The following is a 27,349-nucleotide window of genomic DNA, read 5'->3' as shown; positions in this document are numbered from 1 at the left end:
AAAATCCCCAAATGGGCATTTACTGTAAATACTGTACACTTTGTGGGGAAACAATAAATTGGGGAAATAAAACAGTCTCAAATGGTGGGAATTTGGAGAGCTCACTACCTGCAGGAGACACCTAGTAAAGTAAAGTAGCCTAGTTTTAATCCACAACCAATAGGTCTTGATTAGAAAAACCTTAAATTCTGGACCATGTTATACATTCCCTGGCTGTTATCATTTTCATAATTTTCATGTGGCATATACAAAGCTAGAGTGGCAAATATTTAGGGAGCTTTGCCCAACCATATAATTATGGCAGCCTTGCACTTAATTCTCTGTTTGCTTGTTTGATTGTGGCCTCCACTCAAGTAGCTAACAGTGATATTATCTTAGTGCATGAACTCTAGTTGTGGCTTAGCTTGTGGTGCAGGTAGGATACCAGCTGGCACCAGAAAGCCCAAGTCACTGCAAAAAACTCAAAGTTACTAGGGCAGCATTGACACGTTCAAAGCCTAAAATAGTGGATTTAGGATTAGCTGACCCACACTGTGTATTAACCCAACCTTTTTCTATGTAAAATATGGACTGGTCAAGGATCTGTTTTCTCTCTGTGTTTGTCTTTCAGTATGGACGTTCAGACAGCTACCGTGTGGCCACCACGACGGAGAAGGAAGAGAAGGAGTCCCCCAAGAAGGCGGACTCCAAGGCGGACAAGAAGACCAAGGACATGGATGAACTGAAGAAGGAAGTTCCCTTGGTATGTAGTGCATAATTCCTACTTCCTGTTTCCTGTCCGTGCACCGTGCCCTAGAGCAGTGTGTCCTGGGATGTTGCTAACTGGTCCATCAGATGGTTAGCTGAGACCAATTTAGTCCAATCTAAAGTGCTAGTTTTAATCTAAGGAGGAAGGACCATAACTTGCCAGACCCTGGTATAATAAAAGGTTGAGAAACACTATTCTAAAGAGCACCCACTGGGCGGTGGGTAGCCTATAGGTTAGAGTGTTGGGCCAGTAACCGAAAGAATCCCCGAGTGCCAAGGTAAAAAAAATCGGTCATTCTGCCCCTGAACAAGGAAGTTAACCCACTGTTCCTAGGCCGTCAATGTAAATAAGAATTTGTTCTTAACTGACTTGCCTAGTTAAATGAAACACTTTTTTTATGAATAGTAGTTTGTGGTTAGAGGCAATGCCAATGAAAACTAATCTTGATTGAAAAGGATTTAATCTGTTATGAGGTATAACGTGTACGCTGAAAGTCAGGAAGCAAGTACAGGGAGTGCAACTGTAATAATAAATTGAACATAGCACAAAACAAGAAACACGAAATGCGTACAGACATGAAACAGAAACCGAGTCAATAACGCCTGAGGAAAGAACCAAGGGGAGTGACAGATATAGGGGAGGGAATCAAGAAGGTGATGGAGTCCAGGTGAGTGTCATGAGGCGCAGGTACGCGTAACGATGGTCGCAGGTGTGCGTAATGAGACAACTGGCGACGTTGAGCGCCGGAGAGGGGGAGCAGGAGTAAACGTGACAGTACCCCCTTCCCCTCCCTGATGCGTGGCTCTAGCCGCCGGATGACGCCGACCAGAGGGACGGTCCCGAGGACCAAGAGCAGGACAGTCGCTTCTACTGAGGCGCGGGAGCCTGACGAGCCGGCTGAGGCATGGGAAGCCTGCCGAACCAACCAAGGCTTGAGAACCTGTCGAGCCAGCTGAGGCATGGAAGCCTAACGATCCAGCTGAGGCATCGCCGGTTGCTTCAGCAGCGGCACTTGGACCCGACGTCACCAGTAAAAACCAAAATCCCTGTTGCTTCCCCTTAGTGAAGCATTATTCTATAACGTATACACTGGGAGTTGGGAAGCATGTACAGGGAGTGTAAATTTAATAATAAATCAAACATAGTACAAAACAAGAAACATAAAAAGCGTACAGACATGAAATAGAAACAGAGTCAATAACACCTGAGGAAAGAACCATGGGGAGTGACAGATATAGGGGAGGGAATCAGGAAGGTGATGGAGTCCAGGTGAGTGTCATGAGGTGAAGTTGCGCATAACGATGGTGGCAGGTAATGATGAGACAACTGGCGACATTGAGCGCCGGAGAGGGGGAGTGGGAGTAAACGTGACATGAGTCATATGGTCAAACCATGAGAATATGAATTTCCTTCTGACAAACAGCCGTAAAATGTCCCCAAGCGCTATTCACAATATATTTCCAAATATTTCGTTAAAACTAGAGATTTATTCAATGTTTTTTACTTTTTTCTTTTAGACGGAACACAAGATGTCCATCGAGGAGGTATGCCAGAAGTACGCTACTGATATAGTCCAGGTAAATTCATCACCTCAAGAGTTTTCTCAAAACCTGTGTTGGGGCTTTTAAAATGAAATATATTGTAACCTTAATGGTAATATCAGTTATCACACAAAATATCTAACTAGCCAACAACCACATCACAAATGATGCCCAAGGTTGTACCCTTTTAACAGCAATCCCTCTCCTTCCTCTCTCCCTATCCCCCCTTTCTCGCCCCCTCCTCAGGGTCTGACCAACGCTAAGGCCGCTGAGTACCTGGCTCGAGACGGCCCCAATGCCCTCACACCTCCCCCCACCACCCCCGAGTGGGTCAAGTTCTGTCGTCAGCTGTTCGGTGGCTTCTCCATCCTGCTGTGGACTGGCGCCATCCTCTGTTTCTTGGCCTACGCCATCCAAGCCGCCACTGAGGATGAGCCCGCCGGAGACAATGTGAGTGACAGACACACACAAAATGGCCACCATCATCACTTGGCAGGGGATAAAGGGATGCAAGGGTATACATGGCCTTTTTGGTTCAGCTTAATGTAGTGTTTCCAAAATGTAGCATTAAGATTCAACTTGTGGAGTTGTGGCTGATTCCTACATGGCACGAAAAGATTTGGCAAACTCAATTAAGTGTCTAGTGGTCTACTGTCGATATGAGTCAATGTCCCATGTGTTTCTTAGATCCAGCTATATGCCTCAACCAACCCCAAATGAATGGGAAATATAGGCACTGTCTAAAATGATAAATGGTTAAACAATATTTCTGTCTCTCTCTCCTTGCTCTCTCTCTCCAGTTGTACCTGGGTAATACTAAATGAGGCATTTGAATTTCAATGAATTTCATTGAACGTATCAATGATTTATTTCCTATCCTATATATTTCCATTAATTCAAAGTCAAATTCAAATAATTCTGCATCCCGTGAACTATTTCAATTCAAATTCAAGAACTGAATTGGAATTCATCAGCCATTCTCAATTCAATTCTGAATTGACCTCAACCCTGCATGGCATGTGATATTTTAGATCCAGCTATATGCTTCAACCAACCCTAAATGAATTAAAAAGCTAGGCACCATAATAACACAATCAAACAATTAAGTTAGATTCTTTCCACAGCAAAAAACTGTGAAGGTTCCTACAATGTTAAGTAATATTCCAATTGAATTCCAATTTGGTTTTCAGATAACATAGCATGACAACACCTCATGAATGCTGGTAAAATATTATTTGATAAACATTAGTAGAAGGACATAATGGTTGTAAGAACGTTTGTTAAAATGTTCCAATACGGTTTGTTTTTTACATTGTTTGCTGGGTTCTCTCTCTCCAGTTGTACCTGGGTATCGTTCTCTCCGCTGTGGTCATCATCACCGGCTGTTTCTCCTACTTCCAGGAGGCCAAGAGCTCCAAAATCATGGAGTCCTTCAAGAACATGGTGCCCCAGGTAAGCAAACCTCTTCTTCAGTGCATGGCTTGGACTGAAATAGAATACAGTACTCATTTTGGATGCTGGTACTATTTACATTTAGGTACAGGAACTCCACAATACTTTGAGTTAATATTCTATAAGAGGAACAGGAGCTCAAGCAGTAGAACATTTGAGGTGCCAGTACTCAGGTGCCAGTACTCAGCAAGTCCTGCCTCTCCCGTCTCCTCATTGGTGTTTAGGAGCATATACCCACGTGGGTGATTTGAAATATAAACTGACGTCCACGCTCCAGTCGGTTGTAGTAATGCACCGTAAAGTTGGTTGCCAACCGCCATATAAAGTCCAAAGAAGTAAACAAGAAGCCTGAGGAAGGAGGAGAGATGACAAAACGGTAAACCAAATTCCTTTCTCATCTGTGGATTAATTGTCGGAGTAGAGGACCTTATGCATTTCAGGTGAAATAACAACCCAATATTTATATCCCAGGACAAATTAGCTAGCAACAGCAAGCTAGCTTGCTAAATTGCTGTAAATGTTTAACGCTTTTCGACCTGTCCTCTAATTAATATAATTTGTTCAGAGTTGTTTTTATATTTCAACCTGCGTGTCCTGATCGTGTCTGGTGTGGGGGTACAAAATCAACCTGCGTGTCCTGATCGTGTCTGGTGTAGGAGGACAAAATCAACCTGCGTGTCCTGATTGTGTCTGGTGTGGGGGTACAAAATCAACCTGCGTGTCCTGATCGTGTCTGGTGTGGGGGGACAAAATCAACCTGCGTGTCCTGATCGTGTCTGGTGTGGGGGTACAAAATCAACCGGCGTGTCCTGATCGTGTCTGGTGTGGGGGGACAAAATCAACCTGCGTGTCCTGATCGTGTCTGGTGTGGGGGGACAAAATCAACCTGCGTGTCCTGATCGTGTCTGGTGTGGGGGGACAAAATCAACCAGCGTGTCCTGATCGTGTCTGGTGTGGGGGTACAAAATCAACCTGCGTGTCCTGATCGTGTCTGGTGTGGGGGGACAAAATCAACCTGCGTGTCCTGATCATGTCTGGTGTGGGGGGACAAAATCAACCTGCGTGTCCTGATCGTGTCTGGTGTGGGGGGACAAAATCAACCTGCGTGTCCTGATGGTGTCTGGTGTGGGGGGACAAAATCAACCTGCGTGTCCTGATCGTGTCTGGTGTGGGGGGACAAAATCAACCTGCGTGTCCTGATCGTGTCTGGTGTGGGGGGACAAAATCAACCTGCGTGTCCTGATCGTGTCTGGTGTGGGGGGACAAAATCAACCAGCGTGTCCTGATCGTGTCTGGTGTGGGGGGACAAAATCAACCTGCGTGTCCTGATGGTGTCTGGTGTGGGGGGACAAAATCAACCTGCGTGTCCTGATCGTGTCTGGTGGGGGGGGACAAAATCAACCTGCGTGTCCTGATCGTGTCTGGTGGGGGGGACAAAATCAACCTGCGTGTCCTGATCGTGTCTGGTGTGGGGGGGACAAAATCAACCTGCGTGTCCTGATCGTGTCTGGTGTGGGGGGACAAAATCAACCTGCGTGTCCTGATCGTGTCTGGTGTGGGGGGACAAAATCAACCTGCGTGTCCTGAACGTGTCTGGTGGGGGGGACAAAATCAACCTGCGTGTCCTGATCGTGTCTGGTGTGGGGGGACAAAATCAACCTGCGTGTCCTGATCGTGTCTGGTGTGGGGGTACAAAATCAACCTGCGTGTCCTGATCGTGTCTGGTGTGGGGGGACAAAATCAACCTGCGTGTCCTGATCGTGTCTGGTGTGGGGGGACAAAATCAACCTGCGTGTCCTGATCATGTCTGGTGTGGGGGTACAAAATCAACCTGCGTGTCCTGATCGTGTCTGGTGTGGGGGTACAAAATCAACCTGCGTGTCCTGATCGTGTCTGGTGTAGGAGGACAAAATCAACCTGCCTGTCCTGATCGTGTCTGGTGTGGGGGGACAAAATCAACCTGCGTGTCCTGATCGTGTCTGGTGTGGGGGGACAAAATCAACCTGCGTGTCCTGATCGTGTCTGGTGTGGGGGTACAAAATCAACCTGCGTGTCCTGATCGTGTCTGGTGTAGGAGGACAAAATCAACCTGCGTGTCCTGATCGTGTCTGGTGTGGGGGGACAAAATCAACCTGCGTGTCCTGATCGTGTCTGGTGTGGGGGGTACTAAATCAACCTGCGTGTCCTGATCGTGTCTGGTGTAGGAGGACAAAATCAACCTGCGTGTCCTGATCGTGTCTGGTGTGGGGGTACTAAATCAACCTGCGTGTCCTGATCGTGTCTGGTGTGGGGGGACAAAATCAACCTGCGTGTCCTGATCGTGTCTGGTGTGGGGGGACAAAATCAACCTGCGTGTCCTGATCGTGTCTGGTGTAGGAGGACAAAATCAACCTGCGTGTCCTGATCGTGTCTGGTGTGGGGGTACAAAATCAACCTGCGTGTCCTGATCGTGTCTGGTGTAGGAGGACAAAATCAACCTGCGTGTCCTGATCGTGTCTGGTGGGGGGGACAAAATCAACCTGCGTGTCCTGATCGTGTCTGGTGTGGGGGGACAAAATCAACCTGCGTGTCCTGATCGTGTCTGGTGTGGGGGTACAAAATCAACCTGCGTGTCCTGATCGTGTCTGGTGTGGGTGGACAAAATCAACCTGCGTGTCCTGATCGTGTCTGGTGTGGGGGGACAAAATCAACCTGCGTGTCCTGATCATGTCTGGTGTGGGGGTACAAAATCAACCTGCGTGTCCTGATCGTGTCTGGTGTGGGGGTACAAAATCAACCTGCGTGTCCTGATCGTGTCTGGTGTAGGAGGACAAAATCAACCTGCCTGTCCTGATCGTGTCTGGTGTGGGGGGACAAAATCAACCTGCGTGTCCTGATCGTGTCTGGTGTGGGGGGACAAAATCAACCTGCGTGTCCTGATCGTGTCTGGTGTGGGGGTACAAAATCAACCTGCGTGTCCTGATCGTGTCTGGTGTAGGAGGACAAAATCAACCTGCGTGTCCTGATCGTGTCTGGTGTGGGGGGACAAAATCAACCTGCGTGTCCTGATCGTGTCTGGTGTGGGGGTACTAAATCAACCTGCGTGTCCTGATCGTGTCTGGTGTAGGAGGACAAAATCAACCTGCGTGTCCTGATCGTGTCTGGTGTGGGGGTACTAAATCAACCTGCGTGTCCTGATCGTGTCTGGTGTGGGGGGACAAAATCAACCTGCGTGTCCTGATCGTGTCTGGTGTGGGGGGACAAAATCAACCTGCGTGTCCTGATCGTGTCTGGTGTAGGAGGACAAAATCAACCTGCGTGTCCTGATCGTGTCTGGTGTGGGGGTACAAAATCAACCTGCGTGTCCTGATCGTGTCTGGTGTAGGAGGACAAAATCAACCTGCGTGTCCTGATCGTGTCTGGTGGGGGGGACAAAATCAACCTGCGTGTCCTGATCGTGTCTGGTGTGGGGGTACAAAATCAACCTGCGTGTCCTGATCGTGTCTGGTGTGGGGGGACAAAATCAACCTGCGTGTCCTGATCGTGTCTGGTGTAGGAGGACAAAATCAACCTGCGTGTCCTGATCGTGTCTGGTGTGGGGGTACAAAATCAACCTGCGTGTCCTGATCGTGTCTGGTGTGGGGGGACAAAATCAACCTGCGTGTCCTGATCGTGTCTGGTGTGGGGGGACAAAATCAACCTGCGTGTCCTGATCGTGTCTGGTGTGGGGGTACAAAATCAACCTGCGTGTCCTGATCGTGTCTGGTGGGGGGGTATAAAATCAACATGCGTGTCCTGATCATGTCTGGTGTGGGGGGACAAAATCAACCTGCGTGTCCTGATCGTGTCTGGTGTGGGGGTACAAAATCAACCTGCGTGTCCTGATCGTGTCTGGTGTGGGGGGACAAAATCAACCTGCGTGTCCTGATCGTGTCTGGTGTGGGGGGACAAAATCAACCTGCGTGTCCTGATCGTGTCTGGTGTGGGGGTACAAAATCAACCTGCGTGTCCTGATCGTGTCTGGTGTGGGGGGACAAAATCAACCTGCGTGTCCTGATCGTGTCTGGTGTGGGGGGACAAAATCAACCTGCGTGTCCTGATCGTGTCTGGTGTGGGGGTACAAAATCAACCTGCGTGTCCTGATCATGTCTGGTGTGGGGGTACAAAATCAACCTGCCTGTCCTGATCGTGTCTGGTGTGGGGGTACAAAATCAACCTGCGTGTCCTGATCGTGTCTGGTGTGGGGGGACAAAATCAACCTGCGTGTCCTGATCGTGTCTGGTGTGGGGGGACAAAATCAACCAGCGTGTCCTGATCGTGTCTGGTGTGTGGGGGACAAAATCAACCTGCGTGTCCTGATCGTGTCTGGTGTGGGGGTACAAAATCAACCTGCGTGTCCTGATCGTGTCTGGTGTGGGGGGACAAAATCAACCTGCGTGTCCTGATCGTGTCTGGTGTGGGGGGACAAAATCAACCTGCGTGTCCTGATCGTGTCTGGTGTGGGGGGACAAAATCAACCTGCCTGTCCTGATCGTGTCTGGTGTAGGAGGACAAAATCAACCTGCGTGTCCTGATCGTGTCTGGTGTGGGGGTACAAAATCAACCTGCCTGTCCTGATCGTGTCTGGTGTGGGGGGACAAAATCAACCTGCGTGTCCTGATCGTGTCTGGTGTGGGGGGACAAAATCAACCTGCGTGTCCTGATCGTGTCTGGTGTGGGGGGACAAAATCAACCAGCGTGTCCTGATCGTGTCTGGTGTGGGGGGACAAAATCAACCTGCGTGTCCTGATCGTGTCTGGTGTGGGGGTACAAAATCAACCTGCGTGTCCTGATCGTGTCTGGTGGGGGGGACAAAATCAACCTGCGTGTCCTGATCGTGTCTGGTGTGGGGGTACAAAATCAACCTGCGTGTCCTGATCGTGTCTGGTGTGGGGGGACAAAATCAACCTGCGTGTCCTGATCGTGTCTGGTGTGGGGGGACAAAATCAACCTGCGTGTCCTGATCGTGTCTGGTGTGGGGGGACAAAATCAACCTGCGTGTCCTGATCGTGTCTGGTGTAGGAGGACAAAATCAACCTGCGTGTCCTGATCGTGTCTGGTGTGGGGGGACAAAATCAACCTGCGTGTCCTGATCGTGTCTGGTGTGGGGGGACAAAATCAACCTGCGTGTCCTGATCGTGTCTGGTGTGGGGGGACAAAATCAACCTGCGTGTCCTGATCGTGTCTGGTGTAGGAGGACAAAATCAACCTGCGTGTCCTGATCGTGTCTGGTGTGGGGGGACAAAATCAACCTGCGTGTCCTGATCGTGTCTGGTGTGGGGGGGACAAAATCAACCTGCGTGTCCTGATCGTGTCTGGTGTGGGGGGACAAAATCAACCTGCGTGTCCTGATCGTGTCTGGTGTAGGAGGACAAAATCAACCTGCGTGTCCTGATCGTGTCTGGTGTGGGGGGACAAAATCAACCTGCGTGTCCTGATCGTGTCTGGTGTGGGGGGACAAAATCAACCTGCGTGTCCTGATCGTGTCTGGTGTGGGGGGACAAAATCAACCTGCGTGCGATTTCCGGACACAGGTGTCCAGTTTGGTCAACACGTTAGATCTCCTTACCACCCTATCCGCTTGTCTCCTACAATACCACCACCACCACCACGGTGATCTGCTACCCCCCCCCCCCCCCCAACCGAGTTTTCTGAACCAAAAACAAATAAAGCATTGTTTGTTTGTTTGTTTGTTTTTTGTTGGACATAAAACATTATTAAAAAACTGCAAATCAGCACCAAGTGATTTAAATTATGGAAATCTGTTCCAAAGTATTCCCACACGTCATATACAGATATATGTGATCATATAAACAAATGTAAGGAAGGTTTGAAATGATTATGTTTTAGTCATCTGTTTGGGCTTCTTGTGGTCTACAAATGATTTGTAATTATGTTCCATCCCCCTGACCCTCCGCTCAAGAAAAAAATCATCCCGCGGCCCTGACCATAGGGCCCAGTGTCAATCATCCTAATTACAATCCTATTAGTCCCATCATAAGTGTTTTACAAATCTTAATCCTAACTTGTTTTTCCTAGATGACTATGGGTGGGGTAGTTGTGGCAGGGACTCAAAATAACCTGTGACCCTAATCCAGATGTCCCCCCCCCCTTCTCAGAACACACGACATTGTTGTGGCCATTGTATCCGTGGTCAGTTAGTGATTAGTCTATTCTACATATTCGCGAGTGAATATGATGCATATTGATCATTCAGTGGTGAGTTAGTAGCCACTCAGACATTGTCTCATATGATCAGTCTGTATGCAGTTCATACGTCTTGTCTACCCGCAGTCCGTCTATAGTCAGTGTCAGTGGTTAGTCGCTTACTTTACTCCATTATTTATCTGCCAATCTCTATGCAATTGCATAGTTATAACATAATAACCCGTCGTTACTGGTTAGTTTATGGTCAGTGATAGTGTGTTGTTTGTCTATGATCAGTCTGTGGTTGCTAGTGAGTTTTACTGTTACCTCAGTGTTACACCTGTATTTATAGCCAGCTAATGGTTGGCTTATGGCTCCTGCTTCACCATTGGGGTTCCTCTGTCCGTCAGCAAGCGCTGGTGATCCGTGAGGGTGAGAAGATGCAGATCAACGCCGAGGAGGTGGTGGCTGGAGATCTGGTGGAGGTGAAGGGAGGAGATCGGATCCCCGCTGACCTCAGGGTCGTCTCTGCTCACGGCTGCAAGGTAAACACACACACACACACACACACACACACACACACACACACACACACACACACACACACACACACACACACACACACACACACACACACACACACACACACACACAGCATATGTTTTACTATTGTTGTGGGGACCTGAAATGTATTTCCATTTCAAATCCTAACTCCTAAACCTATCTCCTAACCCTAAACCTAACCCCTGACCCTAACTCCTAACCCTAATTGTAAACCTAACCCCTAAGCCTAAAATACCCTTTGTCCTCGTGGGACCCTTTCCCCCCACACACACATACACACACACACACAGCTCACATTAAAATATAGCACACACTCACACAACTACACATTTGACATACACGCTTTTTAAAATTGTGAACAAGTTCCCTGGATTTTGTCCTTCTCCTATAGGTGGATAACTCCTCCCTGACAGGCGAATCAGAACCCCAGAGCAGGTCACCTGACTGTACCCATGACAACCCCCTGGAGACCCGCAACGTCGCCTTCTTCTCCACCAACTGTGTGGAAGGTACAATCGTGTTGGCAACTGCGTCCTCCTCATCTCCATCCTCCTCTTCCTCCTGACCCCTTTCCTTTTTCTCATTGCCATCGCCATAATCCTCATCATCGCTGTCGTCGTCATAACCAGCATTCCCTCATCACTCTGTTTTCTTTCTTTCCTTCCCTCCCTTTCTCTTTATCCCCTGAACAGTGTGAAGGGGTAAATTGTGGCTGCCATAGCAACAAGGCACCCACCATTTTAACAAGCACTCTACCCAGCGCCCACACACACACTCTGTCTCTCTCTCCTGCTTTCTTACACCCTCTCTTTTCCTCTCGCTTCTTTGAATTCCCCGGGTGCCTTTTCCTTCCCATCTGTCTGCATCTTTTCATCGTTGAGAACACTCCATCTGGTGTAAATATTACCTTATCTCCCTACGGCTCAGTGGTCTAATGGTAGTGTCAATACAGGATGGCATACATAAACGGCTAAGGTCTAGATTCAATCAGATCCACATTAACCCGCGGTAGCCGACAACGGCATAGCCTATCTTTTGGTTTTTGTTTAGGCGGCGTCGGAGTTGTAACTGTGTTGGAGCTGTCGAATCCACAAGCGGCCCCATCGTTATACCTGCTGCGGACATTGCCATTGGACGCTCCGAGGGTCATTAGTAGAAATCCCATGCAGCCATCTTACATTGTGATCTACACTTGGATTAGGCTGATAGAAATCCTTATTTTGTTTCATGATTTTTCAATGTGAGTGTCATTATTTCTATGTAGCCTAGACTTTCTCTTTGTAAACTTCTGACACGGGTGGGAAGGGTGTGGCTTCGTGACAATGACCACCAGAGCAGCTGCTCACCGATTTGACAGCTCTAATGCAGTTACACCTCCGACATCATCGCCGAAACAATAAACAATAATATGCTATGCAATGTTTGGTTCCGGCAGGTTAACGCTAATCTGATTGAATCTAGGCCATCATTGTCTGATGAAGCTAAAGGCCTCTGGTTACCTGTAGGCCCCAAATCTATTTTACCTCATAGAATGGTAGATGCTGCCCCCATGTGGTCTGGATGGTGTATTGCACCTGAATTGGTGGCAACAAGAAAAACGTCAGTGGTATTTGAGTGAAGAACACTTCAGGAATTCCCTATTAGAATCTTTTTTGAATGATTACTTTAGGACTATTCATTATAAGGGAGTGACAAGTTATTATTAAAAAATGTATGATTTAATGGAGTCCCATAGGGTGGCGCGCAATTGGCCCAGCGTCGTCCGGGTTAGCTAAGGGGTTGGCCGGGGGGGGGCTTTACTTGACTCATTGCGCTCTAGCAACTGCTTGTGGCGGGTTGGGCGCCTGCAGGCTGACTGCGGCAGTCAGTTGAACGGTGTTTCCTCTGACACATTGGTGGGGCTGGCTTTCGGGTTAAGTGGGCGGGTGTTAAGTGTGGCTTGGCGGGTCATGTTTCGGAGGACGCATGACTCGACCTTCGCCTCTCCCGAGCCCGTTGGGAAGTTGCAGCAATGAGACAAGAACGTAATCACGAAATTGTGGAGAAAAAAGGGGAAGAAATGACAGCAACAAAAAAATATTACAAAAAACGTATGATTTACACTCAAACTCAGTTCTTTACACTGAATGGGGGTAACGCACCATCATTTTACGCAACATACCACAAATGGTATTACAAATATAATATACTGTAACATGTCATCTAACATCCTTCTCTCGTCCTCAACGTCACCAGGCACGGCGCGTGGCATCGTGGTCTGCACCGGTGACCGTACAGTCATGGGCCGTATCGCCACCCTCACCTCCGGCCTGGAGTCGGGCAAGACCCCCATTGCCAAGGAGATCGAGCACTTCATCCACCTGATCACAGGCGTGGCCGTGTTCCTGGGCATCACCTTCTTCATCCTGGCCGTCTGCCTGGGCTACACCTGGCTAGAGGCCGTCATCTTCCTCATTGGCATCATCGTGGCCAACGTGCCCGAGGGCCTGCTGGCTACTGTCACTGTGAGAGGATATTTTGGTGGATTTTTATGTTGTGTAGTGTGATGTGGGGTTGGAAGGGGTAGTTGGGGGTAGTGAGGAGTGGAATGTGTGTGTGTGTGTGTGTGTGTGTGTGTGTGTGTGTGTGTGTGTGTGTGTGTGTGTGTGTGTGTGTGTGTGTGTGTGTGTGTGTGTGTGTGTGTGTGTGTGTGTGTGTGTGTGTGTGTGTGTGTGTGTGTGTGCGGACGGACGGACGTGTTTAACTACTCACAAGAATAGTAAACAAACAAACATTTGACCAACTGGGGATATTTTGTTTGTCCCCATGAGGTAAAATGTTATTTCTAGGGGGTTTAGGGTTAAGGTTACAATTAGGGATAGAATTAACGTTAAGGGTTAGGGTTAGGAGCTAGGGTTAGGTTTTTGGGTTAAGGTTAGGGTTAGGTTAAGGGTAAGTGTACGGGTTAGAGGTTAGGGAAAATAGGTTTTTGAATGGGACTGAATTGTGTGTCCCCGCAAGGTTAGCTGTACAAAACTGTATGTGTGTGTGTGTGTGTGTGTGTGTGCGTGTGTGGTGAGGAGAGGTGTGTGTGTGTGTGGTGAGGAGAGGTGTGTGTGTGTGTGTGTGTGTGTGGTGAGGAGAGGTGTGTGTGTGTAGTGAGGAGAGGTGTGTGTGTGTGTGTGTGTGTGTGTGTGTGTGTGTGTGTGTGTGTGTGTGTGTGTGTGTGTGTGTGTGTGTGTGTGTGTGTGTAGTGGGGAGAGGTGTGTGTGTGTATGCGTGTGTAGTGAGGAGAGGTGTGTGTGTGTAGTGAGGAGAGGTGTGTGTGTGTGTAGTGAGGAGAGGTGTGTGTGTGTAGTGAGGAGAGGGGTGTGTGTGTAGTGAGGAGAGGTGTGTGTGTGTGTAGTGAGGAGAGGTGTGTGTGTGTAGTGAGGAGAGGTGTGTGTGTGTAGTGAGGAGAGGTGTGTGTGTGTAGTGAGGAGAGGTGTGTGTGTGTGTAGTGAGGAGAGGTGTGTGTGTGTGTAGTGAGGAGAGGTGTGTGTGTGTGTAGTGAGGAGAGGTGTGTGTGTGTGTAGTGAGGAGAGGTGTGTGTGTGTGTGTAGTGAGGAGAGATGTGTGTGTGTGTGTGTGTAGTGAGGAGAGGTGTGTGTGTGTAGTGAGGAGAGGTGTGTGTGTGTGTGTGGTGAGGAAAGGTGTGTATGTGTGTGTAGTGAGGAGAGATGTGTGTGTGTGTAGTGAGGAGAGGTGTGTGTGTGTGTGTGTGGTGAGGAGAGGTGTGTGTGTGTGTAGTGAGGAGAGGTGTGTGTGTAGTGAGGATATGAGTGTAGTTGTTTTCTGTGTCTGCTGTGTGTAGTGAGGAGAGGTGTGTGTGTGGTAGTGAGGAGAGGTGTGTGTGTGTGTGTGTAGTGAGGAGAGGTGTGTGTGTGTGTGGTGAGGAGAGGTGTGTGTGTGTGTGTGTAGTGAGGAGAGGTGTGTGTGTGTGTGTGTGTGTGTGTGTAGTGAGGAGAGGTGTGTGTGTGTGTGGTGAGGAGAGGTGTGTGTGTGTGTGTGTGTGTGTGTGTGTGTGTGTAGTGAGGAGAGGTGTGTGTGTGTGGTGAGGAGAGGTGTGTGTGTGTGTGTAGTGAGGAGAGGAGAGGTGTGTGTGACTGGGGATATGAGTGTAGTTGTTTTCTGTGTCTGCTGTGTGTAGTGAGGAGAGGTGTGTGTGTGTGTGTGTGTAGTGAGGAGAGGTGTGTGTGTGTGTGGTGAGGAGAGGTTGTGTGTGTGTGTGTGTGTGTGTGTGTGTGTAGTGAGGAGAGGTGTGTGTGTGTGTAGTGAGGAGAGGTGTGTGTGTGTGGTGAGGAGAGGTGTGTGTGTGTGTGGTGAGGAGAGGTGTGTGTGTGTGTGTGTGTGTAGTGAGGAGAGGTGTGTGTGTGTGGTGAGGAGAGGTGTGTGTGTGTGGTGAGGAGAGGTGTGTGTGTGTGTAGTGAGGAGAGGAGAGGTGTGTGTGACTGGGGATATGAGTGTAGTTGTTTTCTGTGTCTGCTGTGTGTAGTGAGGAGAGGTGTGTGTGTGTAGTGAGGAGAGGTGTGTGTGTGTGGTGAGGAGAGGTGTGTGTGTGTGTGTGTGTGTGTGTAGTGAGGAGAGGTGTGTGTGTGTGGTGAGGAGAGGTGTGTGTGTGTGTAGTGAGGAGAGGAGAGGTGTGTGTGACTGGGGATATGAGTGTAGTTGTTTTCTGTGTCTGCTGTGTGTAGTGAGGAGAGGTGTGTGTGTGTAGTGAGGAGAGGTGTGTGTGTGTGGTGAGGAGAGGTGTGTGTGTGTGTGTGTGTGTAGTGAGGAGAGGTGTGTGTGTGTGGTGAGGAGAGGTGTGTGTGTGTGGTGAGGAGAGGTGTGTGTGTGTGGTGAGGAGAGGTGTGTGTGTGTGTAGTGAGGAGAGGAGAGGTGTGTGTGACTGGGGATATGAGTGTAGTTGTTTTCTGTGTCTGCTGTGTGTAGTGAGGAGAGATGTGTGTGTGTGTAGTGAGGAGAGGAGAGGTGTGTGTGTGTAGTGAGGAGAGGTGTGTGTGTGTGGTGAGGAGAGGTGTGTGTGTGTGTAGTGAGGAGAGGTGTGTGTGTGTGGTGAGGAGAGGTGTGTGTGTGTGTAGTGAGGAGAGGAGAGGTGTGTGTGACTGGGGATATGAGTGTAGTTGTTTTCTGTGTCTGCTGTGTGTTCCTCTGCTATGTGTTGTTGGTCTCTTTTTCCTCTGTGTTGGTGTCTCGTGTTTTTGTACTTACTCTGTGTTCCATCTCTCTCTGTCTGTCATTGTCTCTTCCTCTGTGTGTTCCGTCTGTCTGTCATTGTCTCTTCCTCTGTGTGTTCCGTCTGTCTGTCATTGTCTCTTACTCTGTGTGTTCCATCTCTGTCTGTCTGTCGTTGTCTCTTACTCTGTCTGTCTGTCTGTCTGTCTGTCTGTCTGTCTGTCTGTCTGTCTGTCTGTCTGTCTGTCTGTCTGTCTGTCTGTCTGTCTGTCTGTCTGTCTGTCTGTCTGTCTGTCTGTCTGTCTGTCTGTCTGTCGTTGTCTCTTACTCTGTGTGTTCTATCTCTGTCTGTCTGTCTGTCTGTCTGTCTGTCTGTCTGTCTGTCTGTCTGTCTGTCTGTCTGTCTGTCTGTCTGTCTGTCTGTCTGTCGTTGTCTCTTACTCTGTGTGTTCTATCTCTGTCTGTCTGTCTGTCTGTCTGTCTGTCTGTCTGTCTGTCTGTCTGTCTGTCTGTCTGTCTGTCTGTCTGTCTGTCTGTCTGTGTCTGTCTGTCTGTGTGTCTGTCGTTGTCTCTTACTCTGTGTGTTCTGTCTGTCTGTCTGTCTGTCTGTCTGTCTGTCTGTCTGTCTGTCTGTCTGTCTGTCTGTCGTTGTCTATTACTCTGTGTGTTCTATCTCTGTCTGTCTGTCTGTCTGTCTGTCTGTCTGTCTGTCTGTCTGTCTGTCTGTCTGTCTGTCTGTCTGTCTGTCTGTCTGTCTGTCTGTCTGTCTGTCTGTCTGTCTGTCTGTCGTTGTCTATTACTCTGTGTGTTCTATCTCTGTCTGTCTGTCTGTCTGTCTGTCTGTCTGTCTGTCTGTCTGTCTGTCTGTCTGTCTGTCTGTCTGTCTGTCTGTCTGTCTGTCTGTCTGTCTGTCGTTGTCTCTTACTCTGTGTGTTCTATCTCTGTCTGTCTGTCTGTCTGTCTGTCTGTCTGTCTGTCTGTCTGTCTGTCTGTCTGTCTGTCTGTCTGTCTGTCTGTCTGTCTGTCTGTCTGTCTGTCTGTCTGTCTGTCTGTCGTTGTCTCTTACTCTGTGTGTTCTGTCTGTCTGTCTGTCTGTCTGTCTGTCTGTCGTTGTCTATTACTCTGTGTGTCTGTCTGTCTGTCTGTCTGTCTGTCTGTCTGTCTGTCTGTCTGTCTGTCTGTCGTTGTCTCTTACTCTGTGTGTTCTATCTCTGTCTGTCTGTCTGTCTGTCTGTCTGTCTGTCTGTCTGTCTGTCTGTCTGTCTGTCTGTCTGTCTGTCTGTCTGTCTGTCTGTCTGTCTGTCTGTCTGTCTGTCTGTCTGTCTGTCTGTCTGTCTGTCTGTCTGTCGTTGTCTCTTACTCTGTGTGTTCTGTCTGTCTGTCTGTCTGTCTGTCGTTGTCTATTACTCTGTGTGTTCTGTCTGTCTGTCTGTCTGTCTGTCGTTGTCTATTACTCTGTGTGTTCTGTCTGTCTGTCTGTCTGTCTGTCGTTGTCTATTCTCTGTGTGTCTGTCTGTCTGTCTGTCTGTCTGTCTGTCTGTCTCTGTGTGTTCTGTCTGTCTGTCTGTCTGTCTGTCGTTGTCTATTACTCTGTGTGTTCTATCTCTGTGTTAGTATTTCCCTGTGTCCCGGTATCGTTGTGGAATTATGCATCTCTCTATCTGTAATAGACTCTCATGCGTTTGTATCTATGTGTCTTCTGTGATGGTTGTGGTGGTGTATTGTATCTCTCTCTTTTCTCTTTCTCTCTCTCCATAAAAGGCAGCCCATTGTGTTTTGTGTACACGTATCTCTCTTTTTTCTCTCCTTCCCTCTCTCTTTTTCAGGCTGTTTCTTTTTTCTCTCCTTCCCTCTTTGTGTTTGTCTCTCTTTTTCAGGCTGTCTTTGTGCCTCGGTCAGTGACACTCCCTGGTCAGTTGTCTTCTATGACAACTGTTAAGAGAGATTGACATATGCTAGGCTAATGTTAATATATATGCTAGGCTAATGTTAATATATATGCTAGGCTCATGTTAATATATATGCTAGGCTAATGTTAATATATATGCTAGGCTAATGTTAATATAAATGCTAGGCTAATGTTAATATAAATGCTAGGCTAATGTTAATATAAATGCTAGGCTAATGTTAATATATATGCTCGGTTAATGTTAATATAAATGCTGGGCTAGTGTTAATATAAATGCTGGGCTAGTGTTAATATAAATGCTGGGCTGTTGCCACTCTCGCTGCTTGGCTAGTTGCCTGTGTCAGCCATGATATTTTGAAAGTAGCATGATACACCGGCGCCTGCCTTTTCACTGCTTTTACTCTGTGCTTGGCTTTCCTACTCTTTCTATCTTTCTGCATTGCAGCTCTGGGCTGTGAAATATATTTGAGTATTTTATTTGACTCTAGCGCATTTGAATGTAGTGGAGAGGTGGGGATGTGGACTGACGGGGTTTACACAACTCCAAGGGTAGGGGGGTCATTTCCTTTACATTTCCTTTACGATCCTGGAGATCTACCGTCCTGTGGGTTTTCAGTCCAACCCTCTTCCTGGAGATCTACTGTCCTGTAGGTTTTCAGTCCAACCCTAATTTAGCATATCTCATTCAGCTAGTTAAGGTCTTGTTGAGCAGCTAATAAGTAGAATCAGGTGTGTTACATTAGGGTTGGACTGAAAACCCACAGGACGGTAGATCTCCAGGAAGAGGGTTGGACCGAAAACCCACAGGACGGTAGATCTCCAGGAAGAGGGTTGGACTGAAAACCCACAGGACGGCAGATCTCCAGGAAGAGGGTTGGACCGAAAACCCACAGGACGGTAGATCTCCAGGAAGAGGGTTGGGCTGAAAACCCACAGGACGGTAGATCTCCAGGAAGGGGGTTGGGCCGAAAACCCACAGGACGGTAGATCTCCAGGAAGAGGGTTGGACTGAAAACCCACAGGACGGTAGATCTCCAGGAAGAGGGTTGGACTGAAAACCCACAGGACGGTAGATCTCCAGGAAGAGGGTTGGACTGAAAACCCACAGGACGGTAGATCTCCAGGAAGAGGGTTGGACCGAAAACCCACAGGACGGTAGATCTCCAGGAAGAGGGTTGGACCGAAAACCCACAGGACGGTAGATCTCCAGGAAGAGGGTTGGACCGAAAACCCACAGGACGGTAGATCTCCAGGAAGAGGGTTGGGCTGAAAACCCACAGGACGGTAGATCTCCAGGAAGAGGGTTGGACTGAAAACCCACAGGACGGTAGATCTCCAGGAAGAGGGTTGGACTGAAAACCCACAGGACGGTAGATCTCCAGGAAGAGGGTTGGACTGAAAACCCACAGGACGGTAGATCTCCAGGAAGAGGGTTGGACTGAAAACCCACAGGACGGCAGATCTCCAGGAAGAGGGTTGGGCAGCCCTGGTATAGGGCGTCCACCCCTGGAGTTGTGCACCCCGTGTCTTTATTTTTCTCACTTGGTACTAATCTTTTATTTTATCCTCTCTCCTACTTTCTGTCACCCTGTCTTCTTTTCCCAATCCCTGTTGCATTCTCGCTCTCTTTGTCTCTCGCTTTCTCTCCTTTTCCCTTCTTCTTCCTCTCTCTCTCTCTCTCTCTCTCTCTCTCTCTCTCTCTCTCTCTCTCTCTCTCTCTCTCTCACTCACTCACTCACTCACTCACTCACTCACTCACTCACTCACTCACTCACAGGTGTGTCTGACCCTGACCGCTAAGCGTATGGCTCGTAAGAACTGCCTGGTGAAGAACCTTGAGGCTGTGGAGACCCTAGGCTCCACCTCCACCATCTGCTCTGATAAGACTGGCACCCTGACCCAGAACAGGATGACCGTGGCCCACATGTGGTTCGACAACCAGATCCACGAGGCCGACACCACTGAGGACCAGTCTGGTAAGAGAGAGAGGGGTTTAAGTTCACTGAACTCATTTATGGCCTTACTATATAATAGCAAAGTAAATATATCTTGGCTTTGCATATCGTGATCACAGTTATTGAGATGGTTGCAACGGTTAAGGTGATTTAGATAGTCTTGTATATTGATTGTTCCCTCCTTGGAACTGACTGGAATTAGATATCATTTTGCAAACCAGCATAATGTGGCTTGCAGGCCTGATGAGGCACCCGAGCCAGAAGTTTCAGACCACTGTGTGAGTGAATAACTAGGCCATCAAAGATTGGCCTTATGTTGTTTGTAACGTCTTGTAGCAAGGGCTTTGCATTTTTAATGATAGTAAGTTTACTTATGCAGGCCTTGATGAAGGCTTCAAGGCTGCCTGTGGGCACATGAACACAACAACCATGTGTCTGTCACTAACAATTCCACCCCCCCCCTTCTCCCCAGGCGCCTCCTTCGACAAGAGCTCGGAGACGTGGTTGGCGCTGGCGCGGGTGGCGGCCCTGTGTAACCGGGCGCAGTTCAAGGCAGCTCAAGACCAGCTGCCCATCCTGAAGAGGGACGTGGCGGGGGACGCCTCCGAGTCCGCGCTGCTGAAATGTATCGAGCTGTCCTGCGGCAGCGTCAAGCAGATGAGGGAGAAGAACAAGAAGGTGGCCGAAATCCCCTTCAACTCCACCAACAAGTACCAGGTGAGTGAGCAACACGGAGCACAAGCGTACACCCTGGATCCTGTAGGTGTCAAACATCTCATAGTGGAAGTGCTGATCTAGGATCAGATTCCACCTATCTATGTGATCTTATTCATTGGGGTATAAAGGGCAAAACAGATCCTGAATCGGCTTGATACATACGGCCCCAGGTCTGACCTGGGTCTGGGTTAGGGTTGAGGGTTAGGGTTTAGCCGGGGTGTAGACATGAAGCTAGGGTTAGGGGGAAAACAAGGGTTTGTATAAGAGACTGAACACAAGTGTGTGATTGTGCCCCCCACCACCAACCCCCAGCTCTCTGTGCATGAGACGGAGGATGACAACGACAACCGTTACCTGCTGGTGATGAAGGGAGCGCCAGAGAGGATCCTGGACCGCTGCTCCACCATCTTGATCCAGGGCAAGGAGCAGCCCATGGACGAGGAGATGAAGGAGGCCTTCCAGAACGCCTACATGGAGCTGGGAGGACTGGGAGAGAGAGTACTTGGTGAGAGAGAGGGCGGGAGAGATGAGAAGAGAGTAAGAAATGGGAACCTAAAGAGGCATTTCAGAACGCATATACGAATAATAATACCAATCTGATACTGTCACTCCCCAGGTTTCTGTCACCTGCTAATGCCTGAAGACCAGTACCCCAAGGGCTTTGCCTTCGACTGTGACGATGTCAACTTCACCACAGAGAGCCTGTGCTTTGTGGGCCTCATGTCCATGATTGACCCTCCTCGTGCCGCCGTGCCTGATGCCGTGGGCAAATGTCGCTCCGCTGGCATCAAAGTCATCATGGTGACCGGCGATCATCCAATCACAGCCAAGGCTATCGCTAAGGGCGTGGGCATCATCTCCGAGGGCAACGAGACAGTGGAGGACATCGCCTCCCGCCTTAATATCCCCGTCAGCCAGGTCAACCCCAGGTAAGAGATATGAGGAAGGAGTGTGTATGGGTGTGTACCTACTCATACTCAGTCAGTCAGTCAGTCACTCACTCAGTCAGTCAGTCAGTCAGTCAGTCAGTCCGTCAGTCAGTTAGTCACTCACTCAGTCACTCACTCAGTCACTCACTCAGTCCGTCCTTCCGTCAGTCAGTCACTCACTCAGTCACTCACTCAGTCACTCACTCAGTCACTCACTCAGTCCGTCCTTCCGTCAGTCAGTCCGTCAGTTAGTCAGTCAGTCACTAAGTCCGTCACTCCGTCAGTCACTCCGTCAGTTAGTCACTCCGTCAGTCACTCCGTCAGTTAGTCACTCCGTCAGTCAGACTGACTGACTATCTGACTATCTGTCAGTCAGTCAGTCACTCAGATACTCAGTCAGTCACTCAGATACTCAGTCAGTCACTCAGATACTCAGATACTCAGTCAGTCACTCAGATACTCAGATACTCAGTCAGTCACTCAGATACTCAGATACTCAGTCAGTCACATCCAAATGCTTGAATACACTTATTCACCAAAAACACTCACTTTCTGCATTTCTGTGTGTGTGTATCAGCGATAGCAAACATACTCTCACTCACTGTCTTCCTGTGTGTGTGTGTTCCAGGGATGCCAAGGCGTGTGTGATCCACGGAACAGACCTGAAGGATCTGTCTCAGGATCAGATGGATGACATTCTGAGGAACCACACTGAGATTGTGTTCGCCAGGACCTCCCCACAGCAGAAGCTCATCATCGTGGAGGGCTGCCAGAGACAGGTGAGGCGCACGCACGCACACACACACACACACACACACACACACACACACACACACACACACACACACACACACACACACACGCACACACTTCCTACATATTCTATTACACATTAGTAGATAAAGAGGAGGCTTTTCACAATATTCACTAACACCCCCCCTCCTCCCTGCCTCTCAGGGTGCCATTGTGGCTGTGACTGGTGATGGTGTGAACGACTCTCCCGCCCTGAAGAAGGCTGACATCGGTGTTGCCATGGGGATCTCCGGCTCAGACGTGTCCAAACAAGCCGCTGACATGATCCTGCTGGACGACAACTTTGCCTCTATCGTCACCGGAGTGGAAGAGGGTGAGAGAGAGGGAGGGAGGGAGGGAAGGAGTGAGGGAAGAAGAAAAGGGAGGGAGGGTAAAAACGGATATCAGCAGGGAGGAAAAAAGGTAGGAGGGAAAGAGGTATACAGATGTTGAATCTTAATTTGATCACCCTGTTGCAATACAGGAAATGTAAAACTTGTAGTGTATTTGAGGTTTAACAAGGCTTGTGACGTTAGACATTTCAGACTTGATTTTCCCTTACGAAAAATGTATCATCCAACACAAAAAAATGCATGTTTTCCTGTTACTGCAGGATTATTTTCCTGCTGTATCAAACTGGCTCAAATTAAGATCATACATATTTTGGGAGGAAGAAAACGAAGGAGAGAAAGAAGGTGGTATGAATGACGGGTAGGATGGAGAGAGTAAAAAAGGTCAGCTAGAGGAGAGGAAGGAGGGGTAATGGAATATTTGGAGACAAAAGAAAAGGTGCTGGTTAGAAAAATAACTCCTGTAATATGAGCCCATTGTTTGAAAATCAAATATATAATGATGCTGTCCTGGGGTAGCCTATACAAGCCTTTTCTCTTGTGTCCCTCCAGGCCGTCTGATCTTTGACAACCTGAAGAAGTCCATTGCCTACACCCTGACTAGTAACATCCCTGAGATCACCCCCTTCCTCTTCTTCATCCTGGTCAACATCCCACTCCCCTTAGGGACCATCACCATCCTCTGTATCGACCTGGGAACCGACATGGTGAGATACACAACACACACACACACACACATGTATGGCACACGAACACACAGGCAATTGTAGTTTGTTCAATTCATACACTATGAGGATTAAAAATACAATTTCAAATGAAGGTCAGTCGTCTTATCCAAGTGTGTGGTTTGGTCTGTTGTCCTTTGCACCACAATGTGAGGCAGTGTATTGATATCCACTGTTTTCTCCTAACCCTACTGTATGTCTACAGGTGCCAGCTATCTCTCTGGCCTACGAGGCAGCAGAGAGTGACATCATGAAGAGACAGCCCAGGAACCCAGCCAGGGACAAACTGGTTAACGAGAGGCTGATCAGTATTGCCTACGGACAGATTGGTGGGTCTTTAAAAGTCTATCTCTGTGTTCAGGTCGTTAGTGTCACGACTTCCACCGAAGGTGGTTCTTCTCCCTGTTCGGGCGGCACTCGGCGCCCGGCGCCGCCGACCTACTAGTCATCACCGATCCCTTTTTCCTTTTCCGTTTGTTTTGTCTGTGGTTCTTTCACACCTGTTTTCATTTGCCTTCATTTCTGTTTGTATAATTACCCCTGTTTGCCTGCCTAGGTTTGTGCGGGATTGTTCATGTGATGTTGTTCGCTAAGGTTGTGACTTATTGGTACTCACGTATTATACATCGTGTGTATACGTTTAGGAGTGTTGTTTTTTGTTTCCCTCCTTCCGTGAGTAACTGGTTTTCTCTGTTGTCAAGAGCGTTTGTTTTGGTATTGTAACTGACCTGTATGTTTGTGGGACTTGGCTATTAAATACGCATCTCGGACATCTCTGCTCTCCTGCGCTTGACTCCTTCACCTACCTCTACACAATCCCATCACAGTTAGTCTGTTTTGGATTGACTCCCGGCCTAATTCTAATTCTATGGGCATAATAGATAAAGCTAACACATCTTCCTCCCTCTGTCTCTGTAGGGATGATCCAGGCTCTGGGAGGGTTCTTCTCCTATTTTGTGATCCTGGCGGAGAACGGTTTCCTTCCCTCTTTATTGGTGGGTATCAGGCTAAACTGGGACGACCGTTCGAACAACGACCTAGAGGACAGCTACGGACAGCAATGGGTATACTAGATTGCCTCTTTTTTTTCTCTCCTTTTTCATGTTTTTCTTTCTTTCAGTTTCTTTCTCTCTTTTTTCTTTGCTCACTCACTTTTACCACTCTTTCATCTTATTTTCTTTCATCCGGTCCTTATTAGTCTTATAAAATGAATTGCTTTCTTAGTCATCACCACCACCTTTCCACTTAGTCGTCACCACCACTTTCCACTTAGTCGTCACCACCACTTTCCACTTAGTCGTCACCACCACTTTCCACTTAGTCGTCACCACCACTTTCCACTTAGTCGTCACCACCACTTTCCACTTAGTCGTCACCACCACCTTCCACTTAGTCGTCACCACCACCTTCCACTTAGTCGTCACCACCACCTTCCACTTAGTCGTCACCACCACCTTCCACTTAGTCGTCACCACCACCTTCCACTTAGTCGTCACCACCACCTTCCACTTAGTCGTCACCACCACCTTCCACTTAGTCGTCACCACCACTATCCACTTAGTCGTCACCACCACCTTCCACTTAGTCGTCACCACCACCTTCCACTTAGTCGTCACCACCACCTTCCACTTAGTCGTCACCACCACCTTCCACTTAGTCGTCTCTACCTCTACTCTCGTTCACTCTTTAACTCTCCTTCGTTGTGATTTTCTCTCCCTCCCATGCCAGACCTATGAACAGAGGAAGATAGTGGAGTACACCTGTCACACAGCCTTCTTCGTCAGTATTGTGGTGGTACAGTGGGCTGATGTCATCATCTGTAAGACCAGGCGCAACTCTGTCTTCCAGCAGGGCATGAGGTCAGAGCCCTTTATCTTTGCATCTGTCATCTAATGACACAGACTTTAGCATGACTAAATAACAGACCTCTTCATTTCTCCATTTAGACGAACCATGTGTTTTGTAGGGTTATGAAGCCCCTCTACTTTATGTCTCTCATAGCTAGGATAAATGTTGAGATTAATTATTTGTTTGTTTACAGGAATAAGATCCTGATATTTGGGCTGTTTGAGGAGACGGCCCTGGCTGCCTTCCTGTCTTACACCCCAGGCATGGACGTGGCTCTCAGGATGTACCCCCTCAAGTAAGTACACCAGCCTCTGTGTCGTCATTCACACATAGCAACAGCACCCTCTACTGAGTGATGTTTATATCGCAGTTACTTAACAGTAATGTACCACTGTGTGGACTGGAGACTATTTCAATCCATGAATGTGAAGAAAAAAGAATTCCTCTTTAAGGACAATTATTAATTCAACTGAATGGCACTCTGGCTGTAACTAAAATGTATTTTTCTTCTGTGTTTTCTACACCCATCTCTTTCTCTCTCAGGCCCAGCTGGTGGTTCTGTGCGTTCCCGTACAGTTTCCTCATCTTCGTTTACGATGAGATCCGCAAACTCATCCTGCGTCGGAACCCCGGAGGTACTACTCTCTCACAAACACACTTAGTGTACTCACACAAATCTATAGCACAATGTACTACAGTACCCATAATAACACTTACTAAGATAGAACCAGATATCTTTTACAGAGCATTGTGGGTACTGTTGTACATCATGCTACAAAATCCTACATGCACAAACCCACGCAAACTCACATACAAACATATAGAAAAGACATGCATGTTAGCATACACTAAACCAGGGTTCTCCAACCCTGTTCCTGGAGTGCTACCCTCCTGTAGGTTTTCGCTCCGACCCCACTGATTCAGCTTATCAACCTGCTAATTATTAGAATCGGGTGTGCTAGATTAGTGTTGGAGCAAAAACCTACGGGACGATAGCTTTCTAGGAACAGGATTGGAGAGCCCTGCACTAAACCATCTTAGGGGAATTCAAGTTTCCTTTGATACAAATGTTTGCTATTTCAATAAAAAAGTATTTATCTTTCTTTCTCTCTGTTCCCTTTCTTTTCTTGTTCCCTTTCTCTCCAGGCTGGGTGGAAAAAGAGACATACTATTAAATTATCAAACCATTCTTCTCTCCCCCTTCCTCCCCTAAATTCATTCCCTTCTTTCTCTCCTCCCTACCTCGGCCCATCCCTCTAATCACATACCAACCACACGAGAAACCACATCTGAAAACTCCTCCATTCCCCATCCTGTATGTTCCTCCAACATCGCCTTGAGGAACAAAGAACCAACTACAGAGAAGGAGAGGAACAGGATGATCACGCCAGATCCCTGCACCCCTCTCTGTCTCGCTGACTTTTCTTTCAACCCAAAGACCACAGCAGAGTCAACACTGTTTACTATACTCTTATAATAACACTGTTCATAAATGTGCTAATGCACTGTAATGTACAAAATACCGGTGTCACTCGTCTCTATCAATAACAAAATGGCAGCTGCATCTAGATCCCACGGTGAGCGCTGTGGCGTCGTTGTCACCCGTTCTACCCCGACGTCCACTCTTGACACTCTCACTCCTTCCACCAATCTTCGACTTAACGTTCCCCTCCAGCCACTCCAGTAAACGTGGAATACTCACTCACTCCCTCTGCAGGGGGAAAAAAATGTCCCTCCTCCTTCCTGTTCCCCTCCCTCTTCCTCCTGTTTTGCCAATGTTGTTGTTTTATATTAGAAGACTGAGCTTTTTTTTTTAAACAATTGTTCGTAACATTTCTGGGTTTCTTTTTTTTTTATGCTAGGAGTGGTTCTGAGAGCTACTTGTCTGTGAGAACCGTGCGACCTCCCCTGTCCTTGTAAACTTCCCCCCTCACTCCCCCCAACTCACCCCTGTTGAAAAAATAGAACATTCTTTCTGTGTCCTAGGAGAAAGAGATTTCTCTCCAATTTCATTATTTAAATAAGTGAAAAATGGAATTAAGCTCTGTACCGTATATGCAAAACAATTTATAAAAAAGAAGTATCCCTCTTTTTTTTCAGTTTGGCCTTAGTTATTTTTTTTGTATGTGGTGTTTGGCAGAGAAAGACAAGACTGTAAATACATCTTTCATACTATCAATGCTCCTGATACCACTTTAAGGCAGACAGAATGTCTCAACTTACATACCAGGGGGATTGAAGGGTTGTCTGCAATGAGGTGCGTTGGGAGCGCTGATAGTGAGTGAGCAACACTTCTTACTACACTTATTTTCGCACAGCACACAATTATGCTGCTCTACCTACTCACTCATCATGCGTTGGGCAAATAAAAAATAACACAAAAAGGTCATAAAGAAAAATCTAATCAAATCATGGAAATATGCTCATGAATAATATAGATAAAGTAATATTACATAGG

The 27,349-nt window shown here is 48.0% G+C and overlaps 1 protein-coding gene across 2 annotated transcripts in view; it reads left to right on the top strand.

Annotated features, from left to right (window-relative positions):
- Nucleotides 1-26,984, top strand: part of LOC106569974 (sodium/potassium-transporting ATPase subunit alpha-3) — a 35,264-nt gene extending 8,280 nt beyond the window's left edge. For both annotated transcript variants that reach the window (XM_014141771.2, XM_014141773.2), the window contains exons 3-22: nucleotides 611-742; nucleotides 2,266-2,325; nucleotides 2,536-2,739; nucleotides 3,628-3,741; nucleotides 10,317-10,451; nucleotides 10,862-10,979; nucleotides 12,706-12,974; nucleotides 19,353-19,551; nucleotides 20,003-20,247; nucleotides 20,560-20,752; nucleotides 20,864-21,176; nucleotides 21,805-21,955; nucleotides 22,134-22,302; nucleotides 22,871-23,025; nucleotides 23,249-23,372; nucleotides 23,962-24,107; nucleotides 24,772-24,902; nucleotides 25,085-25,186; nucleotides 25,435-25,526; nucleotides 26,038-26,984. In XM_014141771.2, the coding sequence (XP_013997246.1) occupies nucleotides 611-742; nucleotides 2,266-2,325; nucleotides 2,536-2,739; nucleotides 3,628-3,741; nucleotides 10,317-10,451; nucleotides 10,862-10,979; nucleotides 12,706-12,974; nucleotides 19,353-19,551; nucleotides 20,003-20,247; nucleotides 20,560-20,752; nucleotides 20,864-21,176; nucleotides 21,805-21,955; nucleotides 22,134-22,302; nucleotides 22,871-23,025; nucleotides 23,249-23,372; nucleotides 23,962-24,107; nucleotides 24,772-24,902; nucleotides 25,085-25,186; nucleotides 25,435-25,526; nucleotides 26,038-26,066 (3,081 nt within the window). In that variant the 3' untranslated portion in view covers nucleotides 26,067-26,984. The remainder of the gene's footprint in view (nucleotides 1-610; nucleotides 743-2,265; nucleotides 2,326-2,535; nucleotides 2,740-3,627; nucleotides 3,742-10,316; nucleotides 10,452-10,861; nucleotides 10,980-12,705; nucleotides 12,975-19,352; nucleotides 19,552-20,002; nucleotides 20,248-20,559; nucleotides 20,753-20,863; nucleotides 21,177-21,804; nucleotides 21,956-22,133; nucleotides 22,303-22,870; nucleotides 23,026-23,248; nucleotides 23,373-23,961; nucleotides 24,108-24,771; nucleotides 24,903-25,084; nucleotides 25,187-25,434; nucleotides 25,527-26,037) is intronic.
- Nucleotides 26,985-27,349: the final 365 nt, after the last annotated feature.

The sequence above is a fragment of the Salmo salar genome, chromosome ssa14 (genome assembly GCF_905237065.1).
Source record: "Salmo salar chromosome ssa14, Ssal_v3.1, whole genome shotgun sequence".
Classification (NCBI taxonomy): Eukaryota; Metazoa; Chordata; class Actinopteri; order Salmoniformes; family Salmonidae; genus Salmo; species Salmo salar.
The sequence above is the reverse complement of the archived record's forward strand: the minus strand, read 5'-3'. Positions and strand labels throughout refer to the sequence as shown.